Source organism: Mustela nigripes, chromosome 6, assembly GCF_022355385.1.
Source record: "Mustela nigripes isolate SB6536 chromosome 6, MUSNIG.SB6536, whole genome shotgun sequence".
Lineage (NCBI taxonomy): Eukaryota > Metazoa > Chordata > Mammalia > Carnivora > Mustelidae > Mustela > Mustela nigripes.
Genome location: NC_081562.1, coordinates 91,498,771 through 91,523,159, shown reverse-complemented (window position 1 = coordinate 91,523,159; position 24,389 = coordinate 91,498,771). Strand labels below are relative to the sequence as shown.

General features: G+C 43.0%; 2 protein-coding genes across 4 annotated transcripts in view; one reads left to right on the top strand and one right to left on the bottom strand.

Annotated features, from left to right (window-relative positions):
* The window catches only part of DGKA (diacylglycerol kinase alpha), a 21,710-nt gene extending 20,966 nt beyond the window's left edge, over positions 1-744 (bottom strand). The window contains exon 1 of one of the 2 annotated variants that reach the window (XM_059403366.1): positions 638-744. The gene's annotated coding sequence lies outside the window, so the exon portion shown is untranslated. Of the gene's footprint in view, positions 1-629 lie in introns of both variants that reach the window. The other variant, XM_059403365.1, reaches the window with a different exon arrangement.
* On the top strand, positions 680-23,835 carry PYM1 (PYM homolog 1, exon junction complex associated factor). 2 transcript variants are annotated; one of them, XM_059403373.1, is made up of 3 exons: positions 680-769; positions 22,387-22,480; positions 22,876-23,835. In XM_059403373.1, the coding sequence occupies exons 1-3, from the start codon at positions 748-750 to the stop codon at positions 23,357-23,359; spliced, it is 600 nt and encodes a 199-aa protein (XP_059259356.1). In that variant the 5' UTR covers positions 680-747; the 3' UTR covers positions 23,360-23,835. The 2 variants fall into 2 exon arrangements, with proteins under 2 accessions (XP_059259356.1, XP_059259355.1); XM_059403372.1 differs by lacking the exon at positions 680-769 and adding an exon at positions 3,914-4,005.
* Positions 23,836-24,389: the final 554 nt, after the last annotated feature.

The following is a 24,389-nucleotide window of genomic DNA, read 5'->3' as shown; positions in this document are numbered from 1 at the left end:
CCCCTTTTCCCCGCCCCCCCCCCCCCCCCCCCCCCCCCCCCCCCCCCAGTATCTCCAGAGCTCTGGCCTGTGCCTCTTTCTCCATATCCTGCGCTTCTCATCTTCTTCCCGCCTTGGGACAGCTCGGTTTCTATCCATCGTCCAGTCTTTCTAATCAACCCATAGCCTCTCCCCTCATCCCAGCCCTGGAAGGTCATGATAGAGGGCAGGGCCGCTGATGGCACAGCTTGGCAGGGGCCCACCCAGGCAACGTCTGACCCTCTCCTAATTGCCGCCATCCAGGGATTTCCCTCCCCAACTCCTTTCCATCCACCACTGACAGAATTCATACTCAGAAGATTCCACAGCAGCAAGCCCAGAGTCCCAGACACTGCATCCTGAGATACAAATGCCTCCTTCCTCCCATGGGCTCCGCAGTGTTTAACACTATTTGAGGCCCACCTTTGCCTCTAGGTTTTTCACCCCTCTAAAACCCAAACCCCAGAGGGCTCAGACTTGTTTTCCCCAATATAAGTACACCTCCTTCTCTCAAGACTCAGGGCCTTCCCTTAATTCTTGGCTTGTTCAGGTGCAAGGAGCACTCAGGTCGGTGTCCGCTCTTTCTCCATGCTCTAACCCTCCCACTTTACCTGCTGACCTTGGCAGGTGCTGTAAAAGGCCCCTGCCAGAAGTAGGGGTGAGAGAAGATCCTTTCAGCTCCTCCTGTCTGGAATCTGTTTTTGAAGTTGTTAAGGCTCTTGGGGCAGCATGGATGATGGCGGGACTGACGGTGAGTACAACGGAGATAGACAGAGGCCTAGGACTTACTGGTAGGAACTGGGGACCCAGGCATCCTCCTCCCTGGCCCCGCCCCAACCCAGGCTAACCCCCTCCTACCCGTCCTTGAACTAGGGCACAGTAACAGGGCTTGAGTTCCTGGAATCTTCCCTCTTACACCTGGTGATAGAAGAGAGGGGGAGGGAGAGCTCTGACTGGAAGGTTGTATTGTGTGATGTGTGTATGTGTGTGTATACACACATATCCACACACATAATATAGACATACTTTTGGTGGGGGTTGGAGAGAAGACATGACTACATGAGGCCCTCTAGTGGCAATGAAGGGATCTAAGCAGTTCTTGAATGTTTCCATACAGGCTTGTTGGAAAAAACCCTCCATTTTTATCAGAAATGTAACTGCTGAGAAATAGGGCTTGGGAGTATTGTTGTACCTGAACTGGAGATCTGAAGGAGGCAGGGGTTGGAGAAGGTCTGTCTCTCTGCTCCTGTCTCCTAGTCTTAAAAAGACAAGGGCCATGCTATTCCCATGCTTTATCTCCCCCCCTCCTTTTTTTTAAATTATTATTTTAAAGTAATCTCCACACCCAACATGGGGCTTGAACTCACAACTCAGAGATCGAATCACATGCTCCATCCACTGAGCCTGTCCCCTACCTATATAACCTCTTTAGTCATAAGGAATCATAATCTCTTGAAGGCCCATTATGCACTAGGTCCTGTGCTTGGTTCTGTAGACAGCCAAAGCACAACTTAAGGACTGCAGTAAAGAGTGGCTTGGTGTGTGTGTATGTGTATGTGTAAAGCCTCCCCACTCTAAGCTATCCTAAACATACAAAATATAAGAAAGAACAAGTCTCCTAGCACCTCTTGCAGTTTTCTCTCATCTAGAATGATACTAAACCTTAAGGCATTCAGCTTTGCTTGCAAACAATGCTAGTGGTGATAACACATTACATATGACCTGTGTTTTTCACTCCATCCTTGGATATGTCTCTACTTGCACTTAAATTGCTCCTGTTAAGGTTGTCTTTTTTTTTTTTGAGACTTCAAAGTGGGGCCCGGGGTGATCTCTCTAAGGAATAGGATGAAATCTGTCATACCCAAAGCTTCTTTGTGTCTTCTTTAAGATCTGTGGTCCATCATACATCGTCAGTTATTGGTGAGGGTAGGAGGGGAAGAAAGGCCAAGAAACATCTAAGGAGGAGGCGTATAATGCCTACTGTTCCAGGTGCTCATTTCTTTAATCAACCACATCACAAAAATCAGAAAGAAAGAAACCGCAATGAACAAAGGGAAAGGAAAAAACAACAGCCTTGTTCTCCCCAGCCTCTTCTTTCTCCTCTTCCTTCACAGGGTGTGTGTTTGTGTGGGGTGGGGGGGCACATCCGGGGCTCAGGGCTGGGTCCCAGTCAGGTCTGCTGGGAAGACAATTGAGTTTCACTTCCTGTCCAACCCAGAACAGAGGCGAAATGTCTAGCGGCACAAGGGGAGGGAGGGTTAAGGTTGGTGGTGGACAGGGGCCACTTTAGGATTCACTCTTGCAGAAAGGTGCAACATATCCCTCTAAAGGTTTAAGCCCACACTCTCACCTGTGATAATCATTAGTAACAAGGCTAAGGACAGGATGCTGACTCAGTGAGCCCGAAGCACATTGTTGAAAGAGAGTAGGGGTTAAGAATGGCAGTATTAGAACACTTGCAATAAGTGTGTATGGAATGCAAATCAGTTTTAAAACGAGTCTTTTTGAGACCTTTGAGTTGGGCCTCTGGTGGAAGTCAGAAGGTAAAGCATGGGATGGAAGACAAGCTGTGACCTGAGAAAACTTCAAAAGCTTCATGTCAAAGCTTTAGGAAGTTCCTGGTCAGTCATTACTCTCACCTTTTTATTTTTTAAGTGGGCACACAGCTAGAGGTAGTCACTAATATTTGCCCCTCTCTACGGGTTCCAGCGGTAGAGTTGGACATTAGCCTAAGCCAAAGTGGGAAATTTGGAGGAAGGTAAAACAATCAAAAAGGGGGAAAAAACCCCACAAAAAAAACAAAAAACAACGTAGTTGGGAGAGCCAACACCTGAGGAGAGGAACCTGCAGCCGGCCACTCCCAGGCTGTAGGGTAAACTAGTTTAGCAGGATTCAGCCCCTTAAGGGACGACAGTGGCTGAGAAGAGCGGGGGAGGGAAAACACTAGGGTTCCTCTAAAGAATAGGGAGGCACGGGGCGGGCCGGACTGCAAAGGGAGTGACCATACAAGCCCCGACTATTGGCGAGTTGCCCGGCTTTGGATCCCCAGCGCCCATGCTCGCTTCGGCAGCACATACACTAACATTGGATCCCCAGCGCCCAGACCTGGACGAGGTTCATTAGAATATTAACTGGCTCCGCCCCGAAGCCTTCACTCTGCCCTCTGACCCCGGGGCCCTGCCTGAGGAGGTTCCCGGGGTCGAAGGCCAGAGCAAACTTGGTCTGTCCTCACCACGCCGCCCGAATCCTTGCGGCCGCCCCAAGGGCAGGGCCAGCCAGGGCTGCCCGCCCAACCCGGCCCACCGCCTCCTCGGTCGTGGAAATCGCCAGCACCCCTGAGGCTTTGGGGACAGGTGACCGACCGGCAGCACACTCTGCCTTGCACGCCCCTCTCGCGGATCTCTGTCCCGAGGATTGAGCTGGGTAGCCGAGGGCAATTGACACGCGATTTCGACCGCCCCACTTCCTAAGAGAGGGTCAGTTGGGGGTCTTCCATTCACCCCTGACAACATTGGTGCGCCCCAGTATGTTCCCAGAGTTTGCGCGCCCCATTCCCCAAGCCGCTCTGGGACCTCGGTGCAGGCTAAGGCTTGAATATTCTGAGTTTTCGGCCCCACTTTCCGGGTACAGGTGGGCCTTGCCCCCTTTTCCCTGGAAGGTCCTGGATGACGGAGAGGGGCCGTGCCTCGGAACTTCTCTCGGCACCCAGAGGACTGCTTTACACGGAGCAGGCACCCAATATTGGTATCCGTGGCAGTAACAGAGCCTACGGCTTTTATTTATTGAAGTCTTTAGCTTCTTCTACCTTCTGCCTCTTCCACCTCCTTCCACGAAATGGTGTACTCTCCCTTTAAGACTAAAATGGTGGCTGGCTATGATCGGGACTCCACTTCCGGTGGGGAGGGGGGCGGGACCCCAGCCCGCTCACGCCGGAAGTGGTTTGCGTTTTCAAGATGGCGACTCCCTATGTAACTGACGAGACCGGCGGTGAGTGCGGGAGGCGCGGAGCCGCTTCTCCCCGGGCTCTCGGGGCAGGGGTTCGGACTTGGAAAGGGGTCTGTGCCCCGCCCATCCCGGGGCCCCTCCTTTTGCCCCGCCCTCCGGACCGCCTTCCCCATTCATTCTCTCCTATGGGGTGTCACCTGCGCCCCCTTCTGGTCTCGTGTTTGGGGGTCTCTGCTTCCGGTCACCCAAACCCTGGGGTCCTTCAGTGGAAGTCCCTGCTCCAGAACCCTCACGGGCCCTTAGTTTTTCTCCAGTAGCTGGCGATCCCATATCTCTTGGTTTCTCCAGTCTTGGGAGCTCCTACATGCTCAGTTCCCTCCAATTCTAGCTTTTCCTCCTCTGTTCCCCTCCCCCATCTATCTGCTGTACCTGCCTCCTGCCCTACCCCAGCTTCGTTTTGATTCTCTTTCTCGAAGTTGTATCTGTTAAAGATCTCTTTATTGCTATATAATATTTTTAACATTCTCTTCCTCGTCTTCAATTTTGGGTCACTGAGGTTCAGAGGTGTGAAGGGAAGAAGAACCTAATATAACTTTCAGCTTGAGTTTTCTTCCTGATGGCATCACTCTTCTGTATTTTCTCTGGTGGTGATGGTGATAAAAGTTGAGGGATCTGAGGAGGAAGAAGGCAAACAGGAGGTGTCTAGTGTGGCCTCTCAAGCCCTCTGACGAATTCATAGAATCCATTGTTACTTCTGGTTAGAGAAGAATTTCTGGCCTGGCTGATTGAGGTGCTGAAGTGTCCGTTGTGTATGGAGGTCTATGTGTTGAAAACTGAAATCAATGTTTTCATTCTGGTTTTGCCCCATCCTAATTTCCTCATCTTTAGAAAAATGTGCATAGGAATATCTACGTAGTGACGATCAAATAAGATAGCATATGTAAAAGCAATTTATAAAATCTACAAGGCAAGGTGTTAACTGTTTTTTGTAGCCTTCACTTGTGTATGTGCATCTTCTGTAGAACTGACTCTGCTGTGTTTTAAAATGTGCCCTTTATGCTTCTTGCTTTGCTACCTTGCATGTTCCTTACATCTCAGCCCACCTCTCCTATGGTATTTTAGGACAAGCCAGGTCTCTGCTGTTTCTCCCCAGCCTCACATTTCAAAGTGGTACACAGAACCTCTCTTCTCCAGTTCTCTACTCAGTGGGTCCTTCATCTACTGGCTCCTTTTAATGTGTGCTTTGAAAATATTACTCATTGTCCAGTACACTTTTCTTTATTTTTAACTATTTTCTTTTTAAGATTTTTAAAAAATTTATTTATTTGTCAGAGAGAGAGATAGAGAGAGAGAGAGAGCACAAGCAGGCAGAGTGGCAGGCAGAGGCAGAGAGAGAAGCAGGCTCTCTGCTCCCATGTGGGACTCCATCCTAGGACCCTGGGATCATGACCTGAGCCGAAGGCAGCGACTTAACCGACTGAGCCATCCAGACGTCCAACTATTTTCTTTTTAAACTGATTTCATGAAAATCCAGGTACCACGTTTCACCCTACCCTCCTACTAAGAGGTATCTTCTATTCTCTGTGGCTATGTAGAAGAAGGAATTACACTGCTTTTTTGCTTTCTCTTACTATTTCTAGATCATTAATCTACCATGGTCTCTCTAATCTTTATGGAAGGTATCGCCATGCAATTATAGCATTTTCTCTAAAACCTCAGGGCCATCATTTATTGCCCACAAGGGCCCAGGACTATTGCATCACACTTTTTCCTCCAGTGTTTCTTGCTCTTATTCTGTTTCTCCAGCATCTTTGGAATACTCTAATCTTATAGTTCCTCAGCACAAGATGGTTGACTGTCATTTGTATTTTTTTTTTTCCTTAAGTAGGCGTTGCTCAGTGTGGAGCTTAACTTGAAGCTTGGATTCACAATCCTGAGATCAAGACCTGAGCTGACATCAAGAGTCGGTCTCTTAACCAACTGAACCACCCAGGCACCCCTTCTTTGTATTTTTAAAGTAGCTGCACATCAGGGGCGACCGGCTGGCTCAGTCTGTTAGGGGTCCCACTCTTGGTTTCAACTCAGGTGGTGGTCTCAGTGTCTGTGAGATCCAGCCTGGCATCAGGCTTTGGGCTCAGCACAGTCTGCTTGTTGCTCTCCCGCTGCTCCTGCCAGTGCTTGCTTGCTCTCTCTCTCTCAAATAAATGAATAAATTCTTAAAACAAAAAAGTAGCTGCACAGCAGAATCACTGTAATCGGGACTTCCTCTGTGACACTGCTTCCCCTTTAGGTGCTCTCCATCACTTACTTTAGCCTCCGTACCAGTTACTTTTTCACATCCTATTTCACATACCTGTTTCTGGTATCTAGAGAATCTGCTTTTTGCCCTTCTTCGGTTCTTGACCTTTCCCATTTCATTACATCTACCAGTACCTTCATGACTACCTTTGATGCTGCTCTGCTAGACCTTGGTGACTAGCTACTTTGATACTATCTTCATTGCTTTTCTTCATTTATTTTGATCTATACTTAGCAAGCACTTTTGTTATCTTGCATCATACCCATCATCTATTTTCTTGGCTTCTAATGTCTAGGGCATAGCACATGGCTAGAGAAAAAGCACAAAACTAGCACATTCAGTATAATAAAACTTAGTGTTAATTTCTGCCAAGATCCTGGCTTCTCTGCAGTTCTTTTTCCTTTGCTTACATTCCGTCATGGCTTTTTTCCCCCACCATGGCTTCACTGCCCCCCCCCCCCAACTTTCTGTTTCATTAAAAAGTCAAGGCCTATCATTTCTTTCCTGTTCACAGCCTGATTTCTTGAGTAACAGGTCTCCACATACTGTTTTCATTTCCTTACTGCTTATTTGTCCCTTAATTCTTTAGTTTTGTTTCTAGTGCCACCCTCTTTTCCTGGTCGCCTATTCTCTTTTCTAATTGATGGGCGAATAACTTTCATTCTTAAATACACTGTCATACCTTAAAGTCAGTCTGCCCAAAATCATTGTATTTTTTTCCTTCCTTATTTCTGTTAATGACACTTAGCCAAACCAAGATCAGCTTTTTGCACCATCACCCTTTTTAATTTAATTTAATTTAATTATTTTTTAAAGATTTTATTTATTTATTTGACAGACAGAGATCACAAGTAGGCAGAGAGGCAGGCAGAGAAAGAGAGGGGGAAGCAGGCTCTCCACTGAGCAGAGAGCCTGATGCGGGGCTCAATCCCAGGACCCTAAGATCATGACCTGAGCCGAAGGCAAAGGCTTAAACCACTGAGCCACCCAGGTGCCCCCACCCTTTTTAATTTTAAATAGACTTTACTTTTTAGAACAGTATTAGATTTATAGAAAACTTGGGAAGATGGTACAATTCCCATATATGTTACACTCAGTTTCTCCTATTATTAACATCTCACTTCATAAGGGTGCCATTATTACAATTAATGAACTGATACTGATGCTTTTTTTTTTAAGATTTTATTTATTTGTCAGAGAAAGGAAGAAAGCAGAAGCAGAGGGAGTGGCAGGCAGAGAGAGAAGCAGGTTCCCTGCTGAGCAAGGAGCCTGGTGGGTTCTATCCCAGAACCCTAGGGTCATGACCTGAGCCAAAGACAGCTGCTTAACCGACTGAGCTACCCAGGTGCCCCTGATCCATTATTATTAATTATAGTCTGTACATTATTCAGAGTTCCTTAGTTTTCACCTAACTTTCTTTTCTGTTCCAGGTTCCCATCCCAGATACCACATTGCTTTTAGTTTTCACGTCTCCTTAAGCTCCTTTTGGCTGTGAACAGTTTCTCAGACTATTCCTTGTTTTTGATGACCTTGATAGTTTTGAGGAATACTAGTCAAGTATTTTATAGGATGCCTCTCTTTTGGAATTTGTCTGATGTTTTTCTCATGATTAGACTGGGGTTATGTGTTTTTGGTGTACAACCTCAGAGGAAAAGTGACATTTTCATCATATCAGGGGTACCTATCATAACGATTTTTTTTTTTTAAGATTTTATTTCTTTATTTGACAGAGATTACAAGTAGACAGAGAGGCAGACAAAGAGAGGAAGGGAAGCAGGCTCCCCGCTGAGCAGAGAGCCCGACGTGGGGCTCTATCCCAGGACCCTGGGATCACGACCCGAGCCGAAGGCGGAGGCTTTAACCCACTGAGCCACCCAGGCGCTCCATAACGATTTTTTTACTGTTGATATGACCATGATCACTTGGCTGAAGTAGTGTTTGTAAGGTTTCTCCACAGTAAAGTTACCCTTATTTCCCTTATCTTTTTCATACTGCACTTGAGATAGAAGTCTCTATTCATGGCCCATAAAGAGGGAAGTTATACTTCCTTCCTTAAGGATGGAGTATTTATACATGTTATTTGGAATTTTTCTGCAGATTTATCTCTTCTCCATTTATTTATTCAATCATTTGTTTATAGCAGTATGGATTTTAGGTTATAATCTACTATTTATTTTATTGCTCAAATGTTCCAGCTTTGGACATTGGAAAATTTTAGTTGGCCCTATGTCCCTTTAACATACCCCCAACAGTGTAGGTTTTTGTTTTTGTTTTTTTAGCTCTTCCTTACTTTCTGGCGCTAGAAGATGCTCCAGGCTCGTCTTTTTATTTCCTGTTCCAGTCCTAGAATCAGCCTTTCTCCAAGGAGCCCCTATTCCTTTCACTAGAGAATAGTATCAAGAAACCAAGTTCAGAGCACTAGGTATTTTATTTGTTGCATCATCTTTTATTCCTCTCTTTCCCCATCCCCTGCCATACACTAGTTGTCAAAATGTCATTCTTCTGTTCCCACTGCCGATATCCTTATCCCATCTTCAATACTTGTCAGGTACATGGCCTTGGGAATTTTAAACCTTAGGAATCTAAGTTTTAGTCTTCTCATCAATGAAATTGGTATATGTGCTGCCAAAGCAAGCACTCATCAATGAAATTGGAATAATAACTCCTACCACATAGTATTATTGTGAGAATTAAAATTTAAATGAAAGGATGTACATTTCTGGCACATACAAAGTGCCCAGCAAATGGTTCTGTAAGTATTACTGTTCGTAAGGATTATTGTATGGATCAGAAGAGATTATATATGCAAAGTATCAAGCATAGTACTTGAGTCCTTCTTCATCCTTGATAAAAATTCTATTTTCCTTTATTTATTTATTTATTTTTTAAGATTTTATTTATTTGTCAGAGAGAGAGGGGGGGAGAGAGCGAGCACAGGCAGACAGAATGGCAGGCAGAGGGAGAGAGAGAAGCAGGCTCCCCGCCGAGCAAGGAGCCCGATGTGGGACTCGATCCCAGGACGCTGGGATCATGACCTGAGCCGAAGGCAGCTGCTTAACCAACTGAGCCACCCAGGCGTCCCAAAATTCTATTTTCCTTTATCCTGAAAATATTGCTGTGACCTCCTAAATAGTTGTCCTATCTCCAGTCTCTCTCTCTCTGTTCCAGTTCATATGACACACTGTTGCCAGATTACTGTTCCTTAAGTACAGATTTATTTATGTAATTTTTGTTCAATATAAATCATTCACCCAGAGTCTTCTATTTAATTTGGGACATATCCTTCTGATCTTTATTTTTTCTGTGCATTTAAAAAAAAAAAAAGATTTTATTTATTTATTTGACAGAGAGAGACACAGCAAGAGAGGGTTTTTGACAAGCCCGGGGGAGTGGGAGAAGGAGAAGCAGGCTTCCTGCCTGATAGGGGGCTCAATCCCAGTATGCTGGGATCATGACCTGAGCCGAAGGCAGAGGCTTAACCCACTGAGCCACCCAGGTGCCCATCTGTGCACTTTTAAAAAAAGATTTTATTTATTCACTTGACAGGATCACAAGTAGGCAGAGGCAGAGAGAGAAAGGAGGAAGCGGGCTCCCTGCTGAGCAGAGAGCCCAATGTGGTAATGCGGTCTTGATCCCAGGACCCTGAGATTATGACCTGAGACAAAGGCAGAGACAACCCACTGAGCCACCCAGGCGCCCCTTTTCTGTGCATTTTTAAAACATTTTTAAATTTTTTTTTCTATTTTTTAAAAGATTTTATTTATTTTATTTGACACAGAGAGAGACATCACAAGTAGGCAGAGAGGCAGGCAGAGAGAGGAGGAAGCAGGCTCCCTGCTGAGCAGAGAGCCCAATGCGGGGCTCAATCCCAGGACCCTGAGACCATGACCTGAGCCGAAGGCAGAGGCTTAACCCACTGAGCCAACCTGGCGCTCCTTTAAAACATTTTTTAATTAGATGGTATATATAATTATATTTTGCCTTTTCATTTAACCTTATGCTATAAATATTTTTCCTTGCTATTAGAAATTCTTTGAAAACTAGAGTTTTAAAATATTGGCAGTGGGATGCCTGGGTGGCTCAGTTGGTTGAGCGGCTGCCTTCGGCTCAGGTCATGATCCCAGCGTCCTGGGATCGAGTCCCACATTGGGCTCCTTGCTCTGCAGGGAGCCTGCTTCTCCCTCTGACTCTGCTTGCCTCTCTGTCTGCCTGTGCTCGCTCTCGCTCTCGCTCTCTCTCTAACAAATAAATAAATAAAATCTTTAAAAAAAAAATAAAAAAAATAAAATATTGGCAGAGTGTTTTATTGCTTAGGCATACGCTTTCTCTTATGTTTCTTCTGTTATTGAACTTGTATTTTATTTATTTATTTATTTATTTTTAAAGATTTTATTTATTTGTCAGAGAAAGAGAGAGAAAACATGAGTGGGGGAAGAGCAGAGGGAGAAGCAGGCTCTGTGCTGAGCAAAGAGCCTGATGTGGGACTGGATCCCAGGACTCTGACCTGAGCCAAAGGCAGACATTTAACTGACTGAGCCACCCAGTCATCCCTGTTACTGAACTTTTAGATTGTTTCCAGTATTTTTGTTAGAAGAATTCTGTGAATATTTTTGTGCATAATTTTTTGCCTGCATTTGGGGTTATTTTCTTAGGATTGAGTTCCCAGAAATAGAATTACTGGGTTATAGGGAATAAGCATTTATTGATTTAATTCATATTGATTGTAGGAACCTTGGAAAATGTTTTTGTAAGCAGTATAAAAATACAAGTCACATGCATATTTGGTAATTCTAGAACCCAAAGATAACTATAATTACAATTCCTTTTAGTTTTTCTGTGTACATATGTAGCTTATCTATATTTTATATAATTGGGATCAAAGCAAATAGCTATATTTCCCAAAATATGATCCTCAGAATGCTTAGTAGTCCTATAAGATATGCTACAAAATAAGTAAAAACAAAATAAATAGCAAATAAATAAATAAGGTTCCTGTGGTCAAATAAATCTGGGAAAACTGTAAATCACACTCCCATTGTGAGTAGTCACGTGAATAAGAACACATTAAAAAAAAAAAAAAAAAAAGAACACATTAAGTCTTGCCGATAAAATAAAATTGCTTTCCTATGTTTAACCCATAATTGGCCAAACTTATTTAATGATTTTGGGGGGTAACTTTTATTATCATATGGAAATAGTATTTTAAATAACAAAAGCTTTATTGTCTTGCTGTGTTAGCCAGATGGCTTTCTAAAGGGTTTTACCACCCAGTATATGACTATGCTGATTTAATGACATCTTTGACCACACACTGGTGTTCTTATCTTCAAAAATTCTACTACTCTGACAAATGGAAATTTTATTTTATTGTTTTATAATTTTTTTTTATTATTAGTGAGGTTGAACATTTTTGTATCTTTTTCATTTATAACACAATATGCAGAAGTAGTATAAAATGTACAGCTTTTGGAGCATAGCCTGGGTTTGAATTCTGTAGCTTACTGACCATAACTTTGGGCAAGCTATTAAATTTCTCATTGTTTGGTAGCTGCTATTTTCTTTTTGGAGTTGATCATGAAATTTACATATATACCATTTGCTCTTAGATATGCTCTTTAATATGAGTGCCACCCACTTTTCAGTATAGTATCACCACATACTAGGTCTCTGTCTATAATTCCCAGTGAAACTGGGCTATGTGGTGTAAGACAGGTGGAATAGCATTGTGCCTTTGTGATCTTGGACCCATCTTTAACCTCTTAAGGACTCTTAATCTTAGCTGTAGATGATAATATCTACCCAATGTCTAGATTCAATAGAGTAATATATGTAAAGTTTCTGATGCAATGGAGCCACTTATTAATCAATGCTCTTTCCTAACTGTTCTTAGCATACTGTGAGTTTTCCACTGCTAATGATTTTGCTTGTTGTTACTCCTCTTAGGCCCTTTCCCTTCCTTTCTCTGCCCACAGAAATATCAGCCACTGGTTTGTTATTGTACTACTGTTACTACCTAGTATTTAAGGTTGGGTCCCTGAAATTCTCCTGATTTTTTTGTCACCTTCCCCCATCAAACAGAGTGTGATTATTTAGTCTCTTGAAATCTGGTACCAGTATGTATCAGTGTCTCTTAAGATACCTAAGACATTTATATTTTTGTTTTAGTCCTTGCCTAACTTGTCCACCCTCTTCCTTAGACTGTAAATTGCTTGATTTTTTAAAAAAGATTTTATTTATTCATTTGACAGAGGGAGAGCACAAGCGGGGCGGGGGTTGTGCAGCAGGCAGAGGGAGAAGGAGAAGCAGGCTCCCTGCTGAGCAAAGCGCCTGACGTGGGGCTCAATCCCAAACCCTGGGATCATGACCTGACCCAAAGGCAACCGCTTAACCGACTGAACCACGCAGTTGCCCAAATTGCTTTAAAGTAGGGACCATTTTACTCCCTCTTGATAATCCCTGTAGCATTTACTAGGATACTTTTCTCTTGGGAAGCTTTCAATAAGTGTTTATCCTTTTAATTAATTTGTAGTCTGGTTTCTGACTACTCTGCTTTTCTGAAGCTATATTCTTAAAGATAACTAGAAATTTCCAAATTGCCAATTTTTTTTTTCTTCTCCATTTTCCTTTTCCTTAATCTCTGTGCATTATTTAATACCCTTAATCAGCTGCCCTTAAAACTCTTTTGGTCTCCATGGCATAACACTGTCCTGGTTCTGCTCTCCTACAGTTGTTTTCTGTGACTGCTGACACCTTTTCTTTCTTGAGGAAGATAATCATGACCGTTTTTCCAAGGTCATTTCTCCATATTGGATCTTCTCTTTCTGTATTTTCCCCAGGTTTTAGAAACTGTATAATTATAATTCTTGGCCCTAAGATCATCCCCAGGCTCAGATTTGTCATACAGATCTCCTTTATTGAAACAGGTCACAAGGATTGAACAGTCGCTTCAGCCTAACCCCTTAGAGTTCTCTCAGGCCTTGTTTTCTGTCTTGTCTCTTCACTGTGTTCCTGCCACCCCCCCCCCCCCCCAAAATAAGGCTCTTTTACAGTTTAAGGCAACAGATTAAGGATTACAAAACAGCAGATGTGAGAGAATAGCTGAATTTACCATGTTTTGTGGTAGCAATCTCTAATCTGTGTTTCTGACATTCTCAAGGGCGCTACCTGACAATCCTGATATCCTGCCCTTGGTTTTGAGTTCTAGGGTAGGAATCTCCAAACCACTCCCTTCATTTTCACTTTACCTCTGAATGAAAGGACATGAAGGACAGAGAATGGAACCAAGAGGATAATGGGCTATCTGCATCTCAGGGCTTCCAGTTAGGATAGCCATTCAAGAAGCTTCTGCCATGTCTTTTCTCACTTTCCACTGTTACTTGTCTTAAGCCTTGAACTATAATCTTTGTGCAATTATCTTAAATATATGTTTCGAGTATTGTCCTTTTCTCCTTAATTTCACGTAAAACACTGCCTGTCTAGAATTGAATTAGTTATTTTCACAAAGTTGTCATCTTCTCTAGACTTTCTTTGTGTTTTTTTTTTATAAACATATATTTTTATCCCCAGGGGTACAGGTCTGTGAATCACCAGGTTTACACACTTCACAGCACTCACCAAAGCACATACCCTCCCCAATGTCCATAATCCTACCCCCTTCTCCCAAACCCCCTCCCCCCAGCAACCCTCAGTTTGTTTTGTGAGATTAAGAGTCACTTATGGTTTGTCTCCCTCCCGATTCCATCTTGTTTCATTGAATCTTCTTCTACCCACTTAAGCCCCCATGTTGCATCACCACTTCCTCATATCAGGGAGATCATATGATAGTTGTCTTTCTCCGCTTGACTTATTTCGCTAAGCATGATACGCTCTAGTTCCATCCATGTTGTCGCATGTTGTTTGTTTTAATTCCAGTATAATTTACAGTATTGTATTAGTTTCAGGTATTGGATTGGTGATTTTTGTCCTCTAAATTTTGCACATTCACAAGTGATACTGTAATTAGTTTATTTGTGGTCTTTTTTATTACCTTTCTTCCTTACTAGAATGCATGGTACAAAAAGACAGGACCCTTGCGTGCTTTGTTCATTGTTGTATCCCTAACTGCTGTTACAGTGCCTGGCACAACACCCAGTGCTCAATAAACATTTAAAATCCATGTGTGAATAAATATTATTACCATTTGCCCAATTTACCCACAGGTATGTTGTAAAAAATAAGAGAATACATGTGAAAAGCACCAGATTAAACCCATTATAGCAGTTTCAATTACCTCGTCTCTCTAATTCAAATCTTGGCAGTCTTTTGGCCCTATTGACTTCTTCATAATGAATTTCTCTTTCATTTTCCTTTCAATACCCATAGAGATGATCTAAATCAGTTTTTCTCTGTGGTGACTATTATTTTCATTTGTTCTACTTTTAGTTTCTATTATACATTTTGATGTTAATCCTTAAACACTGCTTTGAGCAGATCCTGTGTACTCTGCTTTTGGCCTTCAGTGTTCTCCCACAGTCTGAAGCTTAACTCCAAACTCAAGAGAGATTGGATACCTTCCATATTCTGACTAATTTACTTCTAGTCTCTTTTCTCATTACATATGCTTTTTGCCCAAATTATACTAGGTTCATGTTCTCTAGTATGATGCTTAAATTATTTTTTTAAAAGAGGTTTTTTTTTTTTTTTTTTTTTTTTTAAAGATTTTATTTTTAGGGGCGCCTGGGTGGCTCAGTGGGTTAAGCCGCTGCCTTCGGCTCAGGTCATGATCTCGGGGTCCTGGGATCGAGTCCCGCATTGGGCTCTCTGCTCAGCGGGGAGCCTGCTTCCCTCTCTCTCTGCCTGCCTCTCTGACTACTTGTGATTTCTCTCTGTCAAATAAATAAATAAAATATTAAAAAAAAAAAAGATTTTATTTTTAAGTAATCTTTGTACCCAATGTTGGGCTTGAACTTGCAACCCCAAGATCAAGAATCACATGGTCTACCAACTGAGCCAGGCAGGCGCCCATCTTTATTTATTAATCCGAAATAATTACAGCCTTCTATAGACTAGTCCCTTTGCCTCAGAGATCAAAGACAAAGTCTCTGCTCTCAGGAAAGAATGCAATTATGTTAAACATTAGAGCATGATAAAGGCCAAAACAGGTGCTGTGCACCAAGGTGTTACATAAAGGGCTACTTTTAACCTGGCTTGGGGTGGGAAGGTCAGGGAAGACTTCACTGAGGAGTTTATACTTGAACTTGACCTTTAAAGACCAGTAGGAATTAACTAAGATAAGAATCAAGGAAAATCTATTCCACGCCAAAGGAAGCAAAAGCAAAAATGCATAGACATCAGAGACACAGGTCTGGTAAGATTTGTGAATAAATATTCAGTGGCTGGAATAGAGTGTAAGTGACTAAGTGCTGAGAGAGGAGACTAGCAAGGCCTTTTTTGTAGTCCCATCCTCCATGTAAATACCCTGAAGGCAATAGGAATCCAGAATTTTAAGCAGAGTCCTGACTAGTTTGATTTGTCCCTTTGCCTAGTCCCGCATGCCTAAAATACTTCTCTATCTCGTAACCACATTCCCCATTCCCTGTCTCAATCCTCTCATCTTCCAAAGATTACAACAGGTCTGTGTCCTCCACAGAATCTTTTTAAATCACCAGGGGTCAAAAGTAACTTCACTCTCTGTTGTGTACCTGTTCTCCAAACCATTTGTTTGAAACCTAAAATTAGATTTTTTTTTAAAGATTTTATTTATTTATTTGACAGACAGAGATCACAAGTAGGCAGAGAGGCAGGCAGAGAGAGAGAGAGAGGAAGGGAAGCAGGCTCCCTGCTGAGCAGAAAGCCTGATGCGGGGCTCGATCCCAGGACCCTGAGATCATGACTTGAGCCAAAGGCAGCGACTTAACCCACTGAGCCACCCAGGTGCCCCTAAAATTAGATTTTTAAAAAAAGATTTTATTTGGGGGGTCTCCTGGGTGAGTCAGTTGTTTAAGCATCTGCCTTAGGCTCAGGCCATATTCTCAGGGTCCTGGGATGAAGATGCCCCCCTCCCCCCAACCCTGGTCAGGCACCTGCTCAGCAGGGAGTCCATTTCTCCCTCTCCCCTCCCTCATCCCCTGCTCTTGCTTGGTCTTTGTCTCTCTCAAATCTAAAAAAAAAAAAAAGAATATAAAGTCTAGAAAAAAAATTTTTTAATTATTTCCACACCCAACATGGGGCTTGAACGCACAATCCCAAGATCAAAAGTTGTACGCTTTTGATCTGATCATGACCTGAGCCAAAGGCAGAGGCTTAACGACTGAGCCACTCAGGCACCCCAAAATGAGAGACTTTTAAAACCTACAGTATGGGCACCTGAGTGGCTCAGTTGGTTAAGCGACTGCCTTCAGCTCAGGTCATGATCCCAGAGTCCTGGGATCCAGTCTCACATTGGGCTCCCTGCTCAGCCATGAATCTGCTTCTCCTGAGCTCAGACCCTTTCCCCACTCATGCCTCTCTCTCTCTTTCTCAAGTAAATAAATAAATCTTTAAAAAAAATAAAACCTACAATATATCAATATTAATGGGCATTCTTAGAAAGAAAGATTATGGGATGCCTGGGTGACTCAGTGGGTTAACTGTCCACCTTCAGATAAGGTCATGATCCTAGAATCCTGGGATAAGTACTACATTGGGCTCCTTGCTCCCAGGAGCATGCTTCCTCCTCTGCCTGTCTCTCTCTCTCTCTCTGACAAATAAATAGCATCTTTAAAAATAAAAGATTATTTATAATCTAATCACCCGACAACTTTTCATATTGCACATTCTTTTCTAAACTTAAAAATATACAAAACATATTTAATAATTGAAATCATGGTATATTTATATAGTTTCATTGTGTTTCATATTATGTCACCTTATGTGATTTAAAATTTTATTATCGTTTGTTAAAATTATGTCATGTCTCTTTAAAGTTTATTTATTTATTTTTAAGTAATCTGTATACCCAATATGGGACTTGAACTTGCTACCCCGAGATCAAGTGTCACACACTTCTGGGACGCCTGAGTGGCTCAGTGGGTTAAAGCCGCTGCCTTCGGCTCAGGTCATGATCCCAGGTCCTGGGATCCAGCCCCGCATCTGGCTCTGCTCAGCAGGCAGCCTGCTTCCTCCTCTCTCTCTGTCTGCCTCTCTGCTTACTTGTGATCTCTGTCAAATAAATAAATAAAATCTTAAAAAAAAAAAAAAAAAGAGTCACACACTTCTGACTGAGCCAACCAGGTGCCCCTATTATCATTTTTATTGGATATATTCTACACTGTTCCTGTATACCTGGACTTGAAGTTTGTTTTTAATTTTTAGTTCTTTATAGATAATGCCATAATTTACCCATGATTACCTCTCCCTTTCTTCTTTTTCTGTTTTTGTTTTTTACTGTTGGAAGTATTTCCTTATGCTGTATTCTCAAGGTTGGAATTATTAAATGTGTTGAATTATTTTTTACGTTAGCCAATTACCCAGGTGTTGTGGATTCTTTGCTAATAAGATTTGTCTGGCGGTCTCTTCCTTTCCCTTCTCACTGTTTCAGCCAATTCTGTCTCTCATGCCAGGGTTATCCCACCCTTTTCCCCCCTAACTGGTTTCCTGAGTCTCCAGGGTTTTCCCTTGCCAATTCACCTTTTCATCCTGCCGGATTAATTGCCCTAAAACACTGCTTTGGATAAAAGAGTCACTCATTGGACAAATGTTTATTGAATGCATGCCATGTACCAGATATTAAACTCCTTAGCTGGTGTTTCAATGTCTGAGCATCCCCTGCTCATTAGCTTTACACCAGCCCTCTGACTCAGCCACCATATCCTGAACATGCCATCTCCGTTCCCACGTGTGCATTTGTTTTAGGATGAGCTTCTATTTTGAATCCATTCTGCCTCGTTTACTTAGGTGAGTTTGTCCCTTTCTTTAAAGCCCAGCTCCAGTCATCCTCCCTCCATGAAGCCTCAGCTTTTTCATTCTTCAGTTTATACTCTTATCTTTAAACTGTTGCTTTAAGCAGGAAATATCCTCAGTGCCTTTCTTTTACTCACCAGATAACCTTTAAATTCCTTGATGTTGTGTTGAAGGCTTTCCAAGATCTGGCCCCATTTTTTTCTTATTCCCTAACATGAACTATCTGATTCACCCGGACTCCTCTTTGTGTTTTCTAAATACTCCACGTCCCTTTCCACATCCATGACTTTCTTTGCTTGCTTGTTCTTTTTTTTTTTATTGTTTTTAAAGATTTTATTTATCTATTTGACAGAGAGAGATCACAAGTAGGCAGAGAGGCAGGCAGAGAGAGAGAGGAGGAAGCAGGCTCCCTGCTGAGCAGAGAGCCGGATGTGGGACTCGATCCCAGGACCCTGAGATCATGACCTGAGCCGAAGGCAGCGGCTCAACCCACTGAGCCACCCAGGCGCCCTGCTTGCTTGTTCTTTGTCCTGTCTCTTCTACCTGTCAGATCTTACCCATTTTCTTAACAATTTTTTTTTAGTTTTAATTAATTGATACTTGCATTTTGAACAAAAAGCCAATTCATGGAACAATATATAATCCACATGTAAAGACCTAGACTTAACTTTTTTAAAAAAGATTTTATTATTTGATAGAGGGGGAGCACAAGCAGGGGAGCAGCAAGCAAAGGGAGGGAGAGAAACAGGCTTCCCATGAGCAGAAAGCCTGACATGGGGTTTGGGCTCAATCCTAGGACCCTAGGATTATAACCTGAGCCAGTTGCAGATGCTTAACCTACTGAACCGCCCAAGCACCTCTAGGCTTGACTTTTTACTTTTCTTTTACAAATCTTTCTTTTTACAAAAGTAATACTTAAAAAGAAAAAAAAAAAAAGTAATGCATGGGGCACCAGGTTGGTTTAATTGATGGAGCATGTGATTTCTTCTCAGGGTTGTGAGTTCAAGCCCCATGTAGGATGTGGAGCCTACTTAAAAAACAAAACAAAAAAACACAACACAACACATAATATATATGTATATATAAGATTTCTAAAAACATACTAATGGTATAAATAAAGATATCTATGAGGACAGAAAGTATATATATTAATGGTTAATGGTTTCTATTACCTCTTCTTCCAGGTTGCCCCTCTTAAGATAACCAGCATTAAAGGCTTGGTATCTTTGGTATGTGTCCTTCCACACCTTTCTCCTTGCCCCTGTGTGTAAACTGAATGGCCTGTTAAGTGCTGCTCCGTGCCCCAACAAGATTGGGAGTGTACCTTACATCAGCAGTTCTCAACAGTGTTGTCCAGGACCCTTGGGGGTTCCCTAAGACAGTTTCAAGAGGTCTGCAAGCATAATTATTTTTTATCATATACTAAGATGTTAGTTGTCTTTTTTTTTTTTTTTTTTTTTTTTTTTTTTTTTTTTTTTTTTTTTTTGCTGGGTTGACATTTGCTCTGAGGGTGCAAAAGCAAAGGTGGATAAAACTGCTGGTCCCTTGGCACTAATCAAGGTGGGTACACCAACTCCCACTCACTGTGCTCTTCACTGCTGCATGCTTGCAGTAAATAATGCCAGTTTCACTTAAGAATAGCCTTGATTATACACTAAGATTTACAAATTTTGTTAAACCCTGACCCTTGATTACACATCTTTTTACTTTTTTCCAGCTTTATTGAAATATATTTGACATAGAACATTGTGTAGGTTTAAGGTATGCAGTGTGATGATACGATATATGTATAGTGAAATGTTTACCATAATAAGATTAGTTAACACATCCTTCACAAAATTACCGTTTTGTTGTTGTTAAGGTCTACTCTCATAGCAACTATGAAGTATACCGTATGGTTCTCTGTTAAGGATGGTTACCATGCTTAGATTCCCCAGAACTTACTCGTTTTATAACTGAAAGTTCCTCATCTTTTTAATATTCTCTGTGGACTAAATGGGAAGGAAGGATGAAACACTTGGCTGCATATTGAAGTAAGGTGGAGGCTTAAGGAAAAGCACTGGCACAGTTGTCCATAAGTTGCAAGCTAAACAGGCTTCCTTTCCGCGGAACACTATTTTTACATAAAAAAAAAAACACTGAAAACTCATAATTGAGAACTGGGTATCTGCTAGGCATTTTCCTGAAGGGAAGGAAGTGAGCTTATCATTTCAAGGAAAACAACTGACACTGTTTGTTGCCAGTGGTAAAATTCAAGCCTTCAAGTAAAAATAAGAATTCTGGAAAACTTGTATTTGCTGCTGTGAACTTGAGAGCTTCCCAGTGAAGATTTTTCTGATCAGATTAATGAATATATTTTTTTAAAGATTTATTTATTTATTTTAAAGAGAGAGAGAGAGAGAGACCATGACCAGGAGGGGCAGAGGAAGAGACAACCTCAAGCAGACTCCAAGCTGAGCTTTGAGCCTGATGTAGGGTCTCAATCTCTTGACCCCCAGACTGCCACCCGAGCCAAAACCAAGGGTTGGATGCTTAACTGACTATGCTACTCAGGCACCCTATTTGTTTTGTTTTAAGATATATTTATTTATTTGGAGGGGAGCAGAGGGAGAGAATCTCAAGCAGACTCCCTGCTAAGCATGGAGCCTGACACATGGCTCCATCCCATGGCCCTGAGAGCATGACTTGAACCAAACCCAAGAGTTGGACACTTGACCAACTGAGCCACCCAGGCACTGCTGTTTTTTGTTTTTTAATATTGCATAGTAAAATGGATAATATTACAAAATAAGAGTGAAAGGGATTCTGAAAGAAAAAACTTTGAGAATAATTACTCTCTACACATTGCCTTGCAACTTGCTTTTTCACTTAGTATATCATAAGCACCATTCAAGCCAGAGTGAGCGCATTTATATCTGACACTCTTTCTCATAACAGCATGGTGTTCCATCGTGTGGATGGTCTGCATATATTCAGGCAGTCATCTGTTGATGGCCAGACAAGCTGCTTTTGGTTTTTCCTATTTTAAGTTACACAGCAACAAAGATCCTTTACATATGTCCTACGTACTGGTGCTTTTACATGTGAAGTACGGATCCTTAAAAGTTGACTTGTTTTTCATGACCCTTTTTTTTTTTTTTTAAGATTTTATCTATTTATTTGACAGAGATCACAAGTAGGCAGAGAGGCAGGGAGAGGGAGAGGGAGAAGCAGGCTCCTTGCTGAGCGGAGAGCCCGATGCGGGGCTCGATTCCAGGACCCTGAGATCATGACCTGAGCTGAAGGCTGAGGCTTTGACCCACTGAGCCACTCAGGTGCTCCTTCATGACCCATTTTAATTAAACTTACCCTCTCTATATCTCCAGTCATTTCTGCTTCCTGTAGTTCTTGTTTTTGCCCCCTTTTGGCTTTTTACTCAGTTATTGGATGCCCCCATGCTATTGTCTTGTGTTTGTTTGTTTTTTTTCTTTTTTAAACTCTTCTTCTCTGCCTGTCCTATTTTGCCAGCCAAATTAAAAATAGAATATAGGAACTCCTGGGGCACCTGGGTGGCCCAGGTAAAAATGGAAACTCCTGTGGCACCTGAGTGGCTCATTCGGTTAAGTGTTCAACTGTTGGTTTTGGCTCAGGTCATGATCTCAGGGTAGTGAGACCGAACCCCACATAGGGCTCTGCGCCCAGCACAGAGTCTGCTTAAAGATTCTCTCTGTCCTTCCCCTGACAAGCATGCTCTCTTCACTCTCTGAAGTGAATGAATAAAATCCTTAAAAAAAAAAAAAACTCTGGGGCACCTGGGTGGCTCAGTGGGTTAAGCCGCTGCCTTCGGCTCAGGTCATGATCTCAGGGTCCTGGGATCGAGTCCTGCATCGGGCTCTCTGCTCAGCGGGGAGCCTGCTTCCCTCTCTCACTCTCTGCCTGCCTCTGCCTACTTATGATCTCTCTCTCTCAAATAAATAAATAAAATCTTTAAAATAAAACAAAAACTCCTGGGTACAGGGCTGGTGTATGATACAGTGTTTGGTTACTCAATGAATAATGATGAGATGGGGAATTGAAGGTTGATGAGAGAAAAGGACGCCTTCATGGTTGCATTTAGTGGCTGGATGGGGGCTGAGGAAGGCTGTGTGCATTCATGGATTCTTTCAGATTCGGAAATATTTGAAAATTAGGAAGAATAACTGTCTAATTTAATTCTCTCATTGCAGGCAAATACATCGCTTCAACACAACGACCTGACGGGACCTGGCGCAAGCAACGGAGGGTGAAAGAAGGCTATGTGCCCCAGGAGGAGGTCCCAGTGTGCGTGGTTAGGCGTGAGGAGGGGGTACTTAATGGGGTCCCTACAGAAAAGAAGAATCTCCTGATCCCAAGACCCTAGGAAATGGAAGGAGGGAGCAACTATCTGAGAAAGAAGAAGAGAGGGGGCTGGGATTCAGGAATGAGTGAGGGGGTTTAAAGTGCCGAGTCCTGTTCCTATGGCTTCTGTTCTTTGGAACCTCCAAACAACATTCAGACAGAGAGAACTTTGAGACTTGGAGACCTTCCCACAGCCTGCAGAACAGGGGGAAATTGGAAAGGGACCACAGGAGAGGAAGGAAGCAAGAAAGTGAAATGGATGAAGTGATTAGAAGGTTTAAGAAAAGGGCTCCAGAAGTCAGTGTTTCTTTGAAACTGTTGACCTCTCTTCCCTGCAGGTATGAGAACAAGTATGTGAAGTTTTTCAAGAGTAAACCAGAACTGCCTCCAGGTCTGAGCCCCGAGGCCACTGCTCCTGTCACCCCATCCAGGGCTGAAGGAGGGGAACCAGGCCTCTCCAAGACAGCCAAACGCAACCTGAAGCGGAAGGAGAAGCGGCGGCAGCAGCAGGAGAAGGGGGAGGCAGAGGCCTTGAGCCGGACTCTCGATAAGGTGTCTTTGGGAGAGACTGCCCAAGTCCCCACTGCTCCCCAGGGCTCCCGGGCAGCCCCTACAGCTGCCTCTGACCAGCCTGACTCAGCTGTCACCACTGAGAAGGCCAAGAAGATAAAGAACCTAAAGAAGAAGCTTCGGCAGGTGGAAGAGCTGCAGCAGCGGATCCAGGCTGGGGAGATCAGCCAGCCCAGCAAAGAGCAGCTGGAGAAACTAGCGAGGAGGAGGGCGCTAGAGGAGGAGCTCGAGGACTTGGAGCTGGGCCTGTGAGGCCTTTGGGGAGTAGGGAATGGACTGCAGAACAAACCATGGGGCTCTCTGGGGTCCTGAGGAATGTGGGCAGCAGCAGTCAGGAGGGGGACCCCCCATACTGACTCAGTTCCACCTCTCATGGTCCAACTCCGTCCTCCAGAGCCTAGCCTCGCCGTCATTCCTTCCCTCTTCTTCCCAACTCCTATTTTTTGGACTTTTCTCCCTCCCATTCCCAGTGTTGAAAATCTCAGTGACTACCCCAGGTACCTTTGCTGCTGATTTGGGTGTCTTGTTGAAAAGAGAATTGGGTGGGTGGGACTCTTGGAGAACTGAGGTCGAGGGTAGGGGGAGTACACCCAAGTCTTGGAGTCTTGGTTCCTGTTCACAGTGTTTATGGGTTATTTCTCCCTCCATTCCTCACCTCCGGTTTTTTTTTTTTGTTTTTGTTTTTTTTTTTTTTTTTAAGAACAGAATAAACTCAAGTAGACAACATATCTGACTTTGTCCCTCTCTTTTCAGCATCTAGGCTTCTAGTAGGTGTTTTATGTCCCTCAGTTTGGTACTGGAAAACAAGTGTTGGGAGTAATATTCCTTTTAATTTTTAAATTTTTTTTGAAAGCTTATTTATTTGCAAGAGAGACACATAGAGAGCACAAGCACGAGCAGGGAGAGGAGCAGAGGGAGAAGGAGAAACAAACAGACTCCCCGCTGATTAGGGAGCCTGACATGGGGCTTGATCCTGGGACTCCAGGATCATGATCTGATTCAAAGGCAGACGCTCAACCAACTGAGCCACCCAGGCACCCCTATTTCTTTAAATTTTTAAAAATTATGAGTGTGTGACTAAATTAGCAACACTGATTTCTGTATTGTTTGCTCAGACTTGAGTGAATAGTAATTAGGTCATAATAAAATGAAACTTAGAACAAATTTAATACCACATGTTAATTTCCATGTGTCATTATTCTCCTGCTGCAGAGCAATGGGACATTTGTACCTCCCTTGTTTCTTTCTGAAGCTCTTTTGAGATTTTGCCTTCTCAGATGCC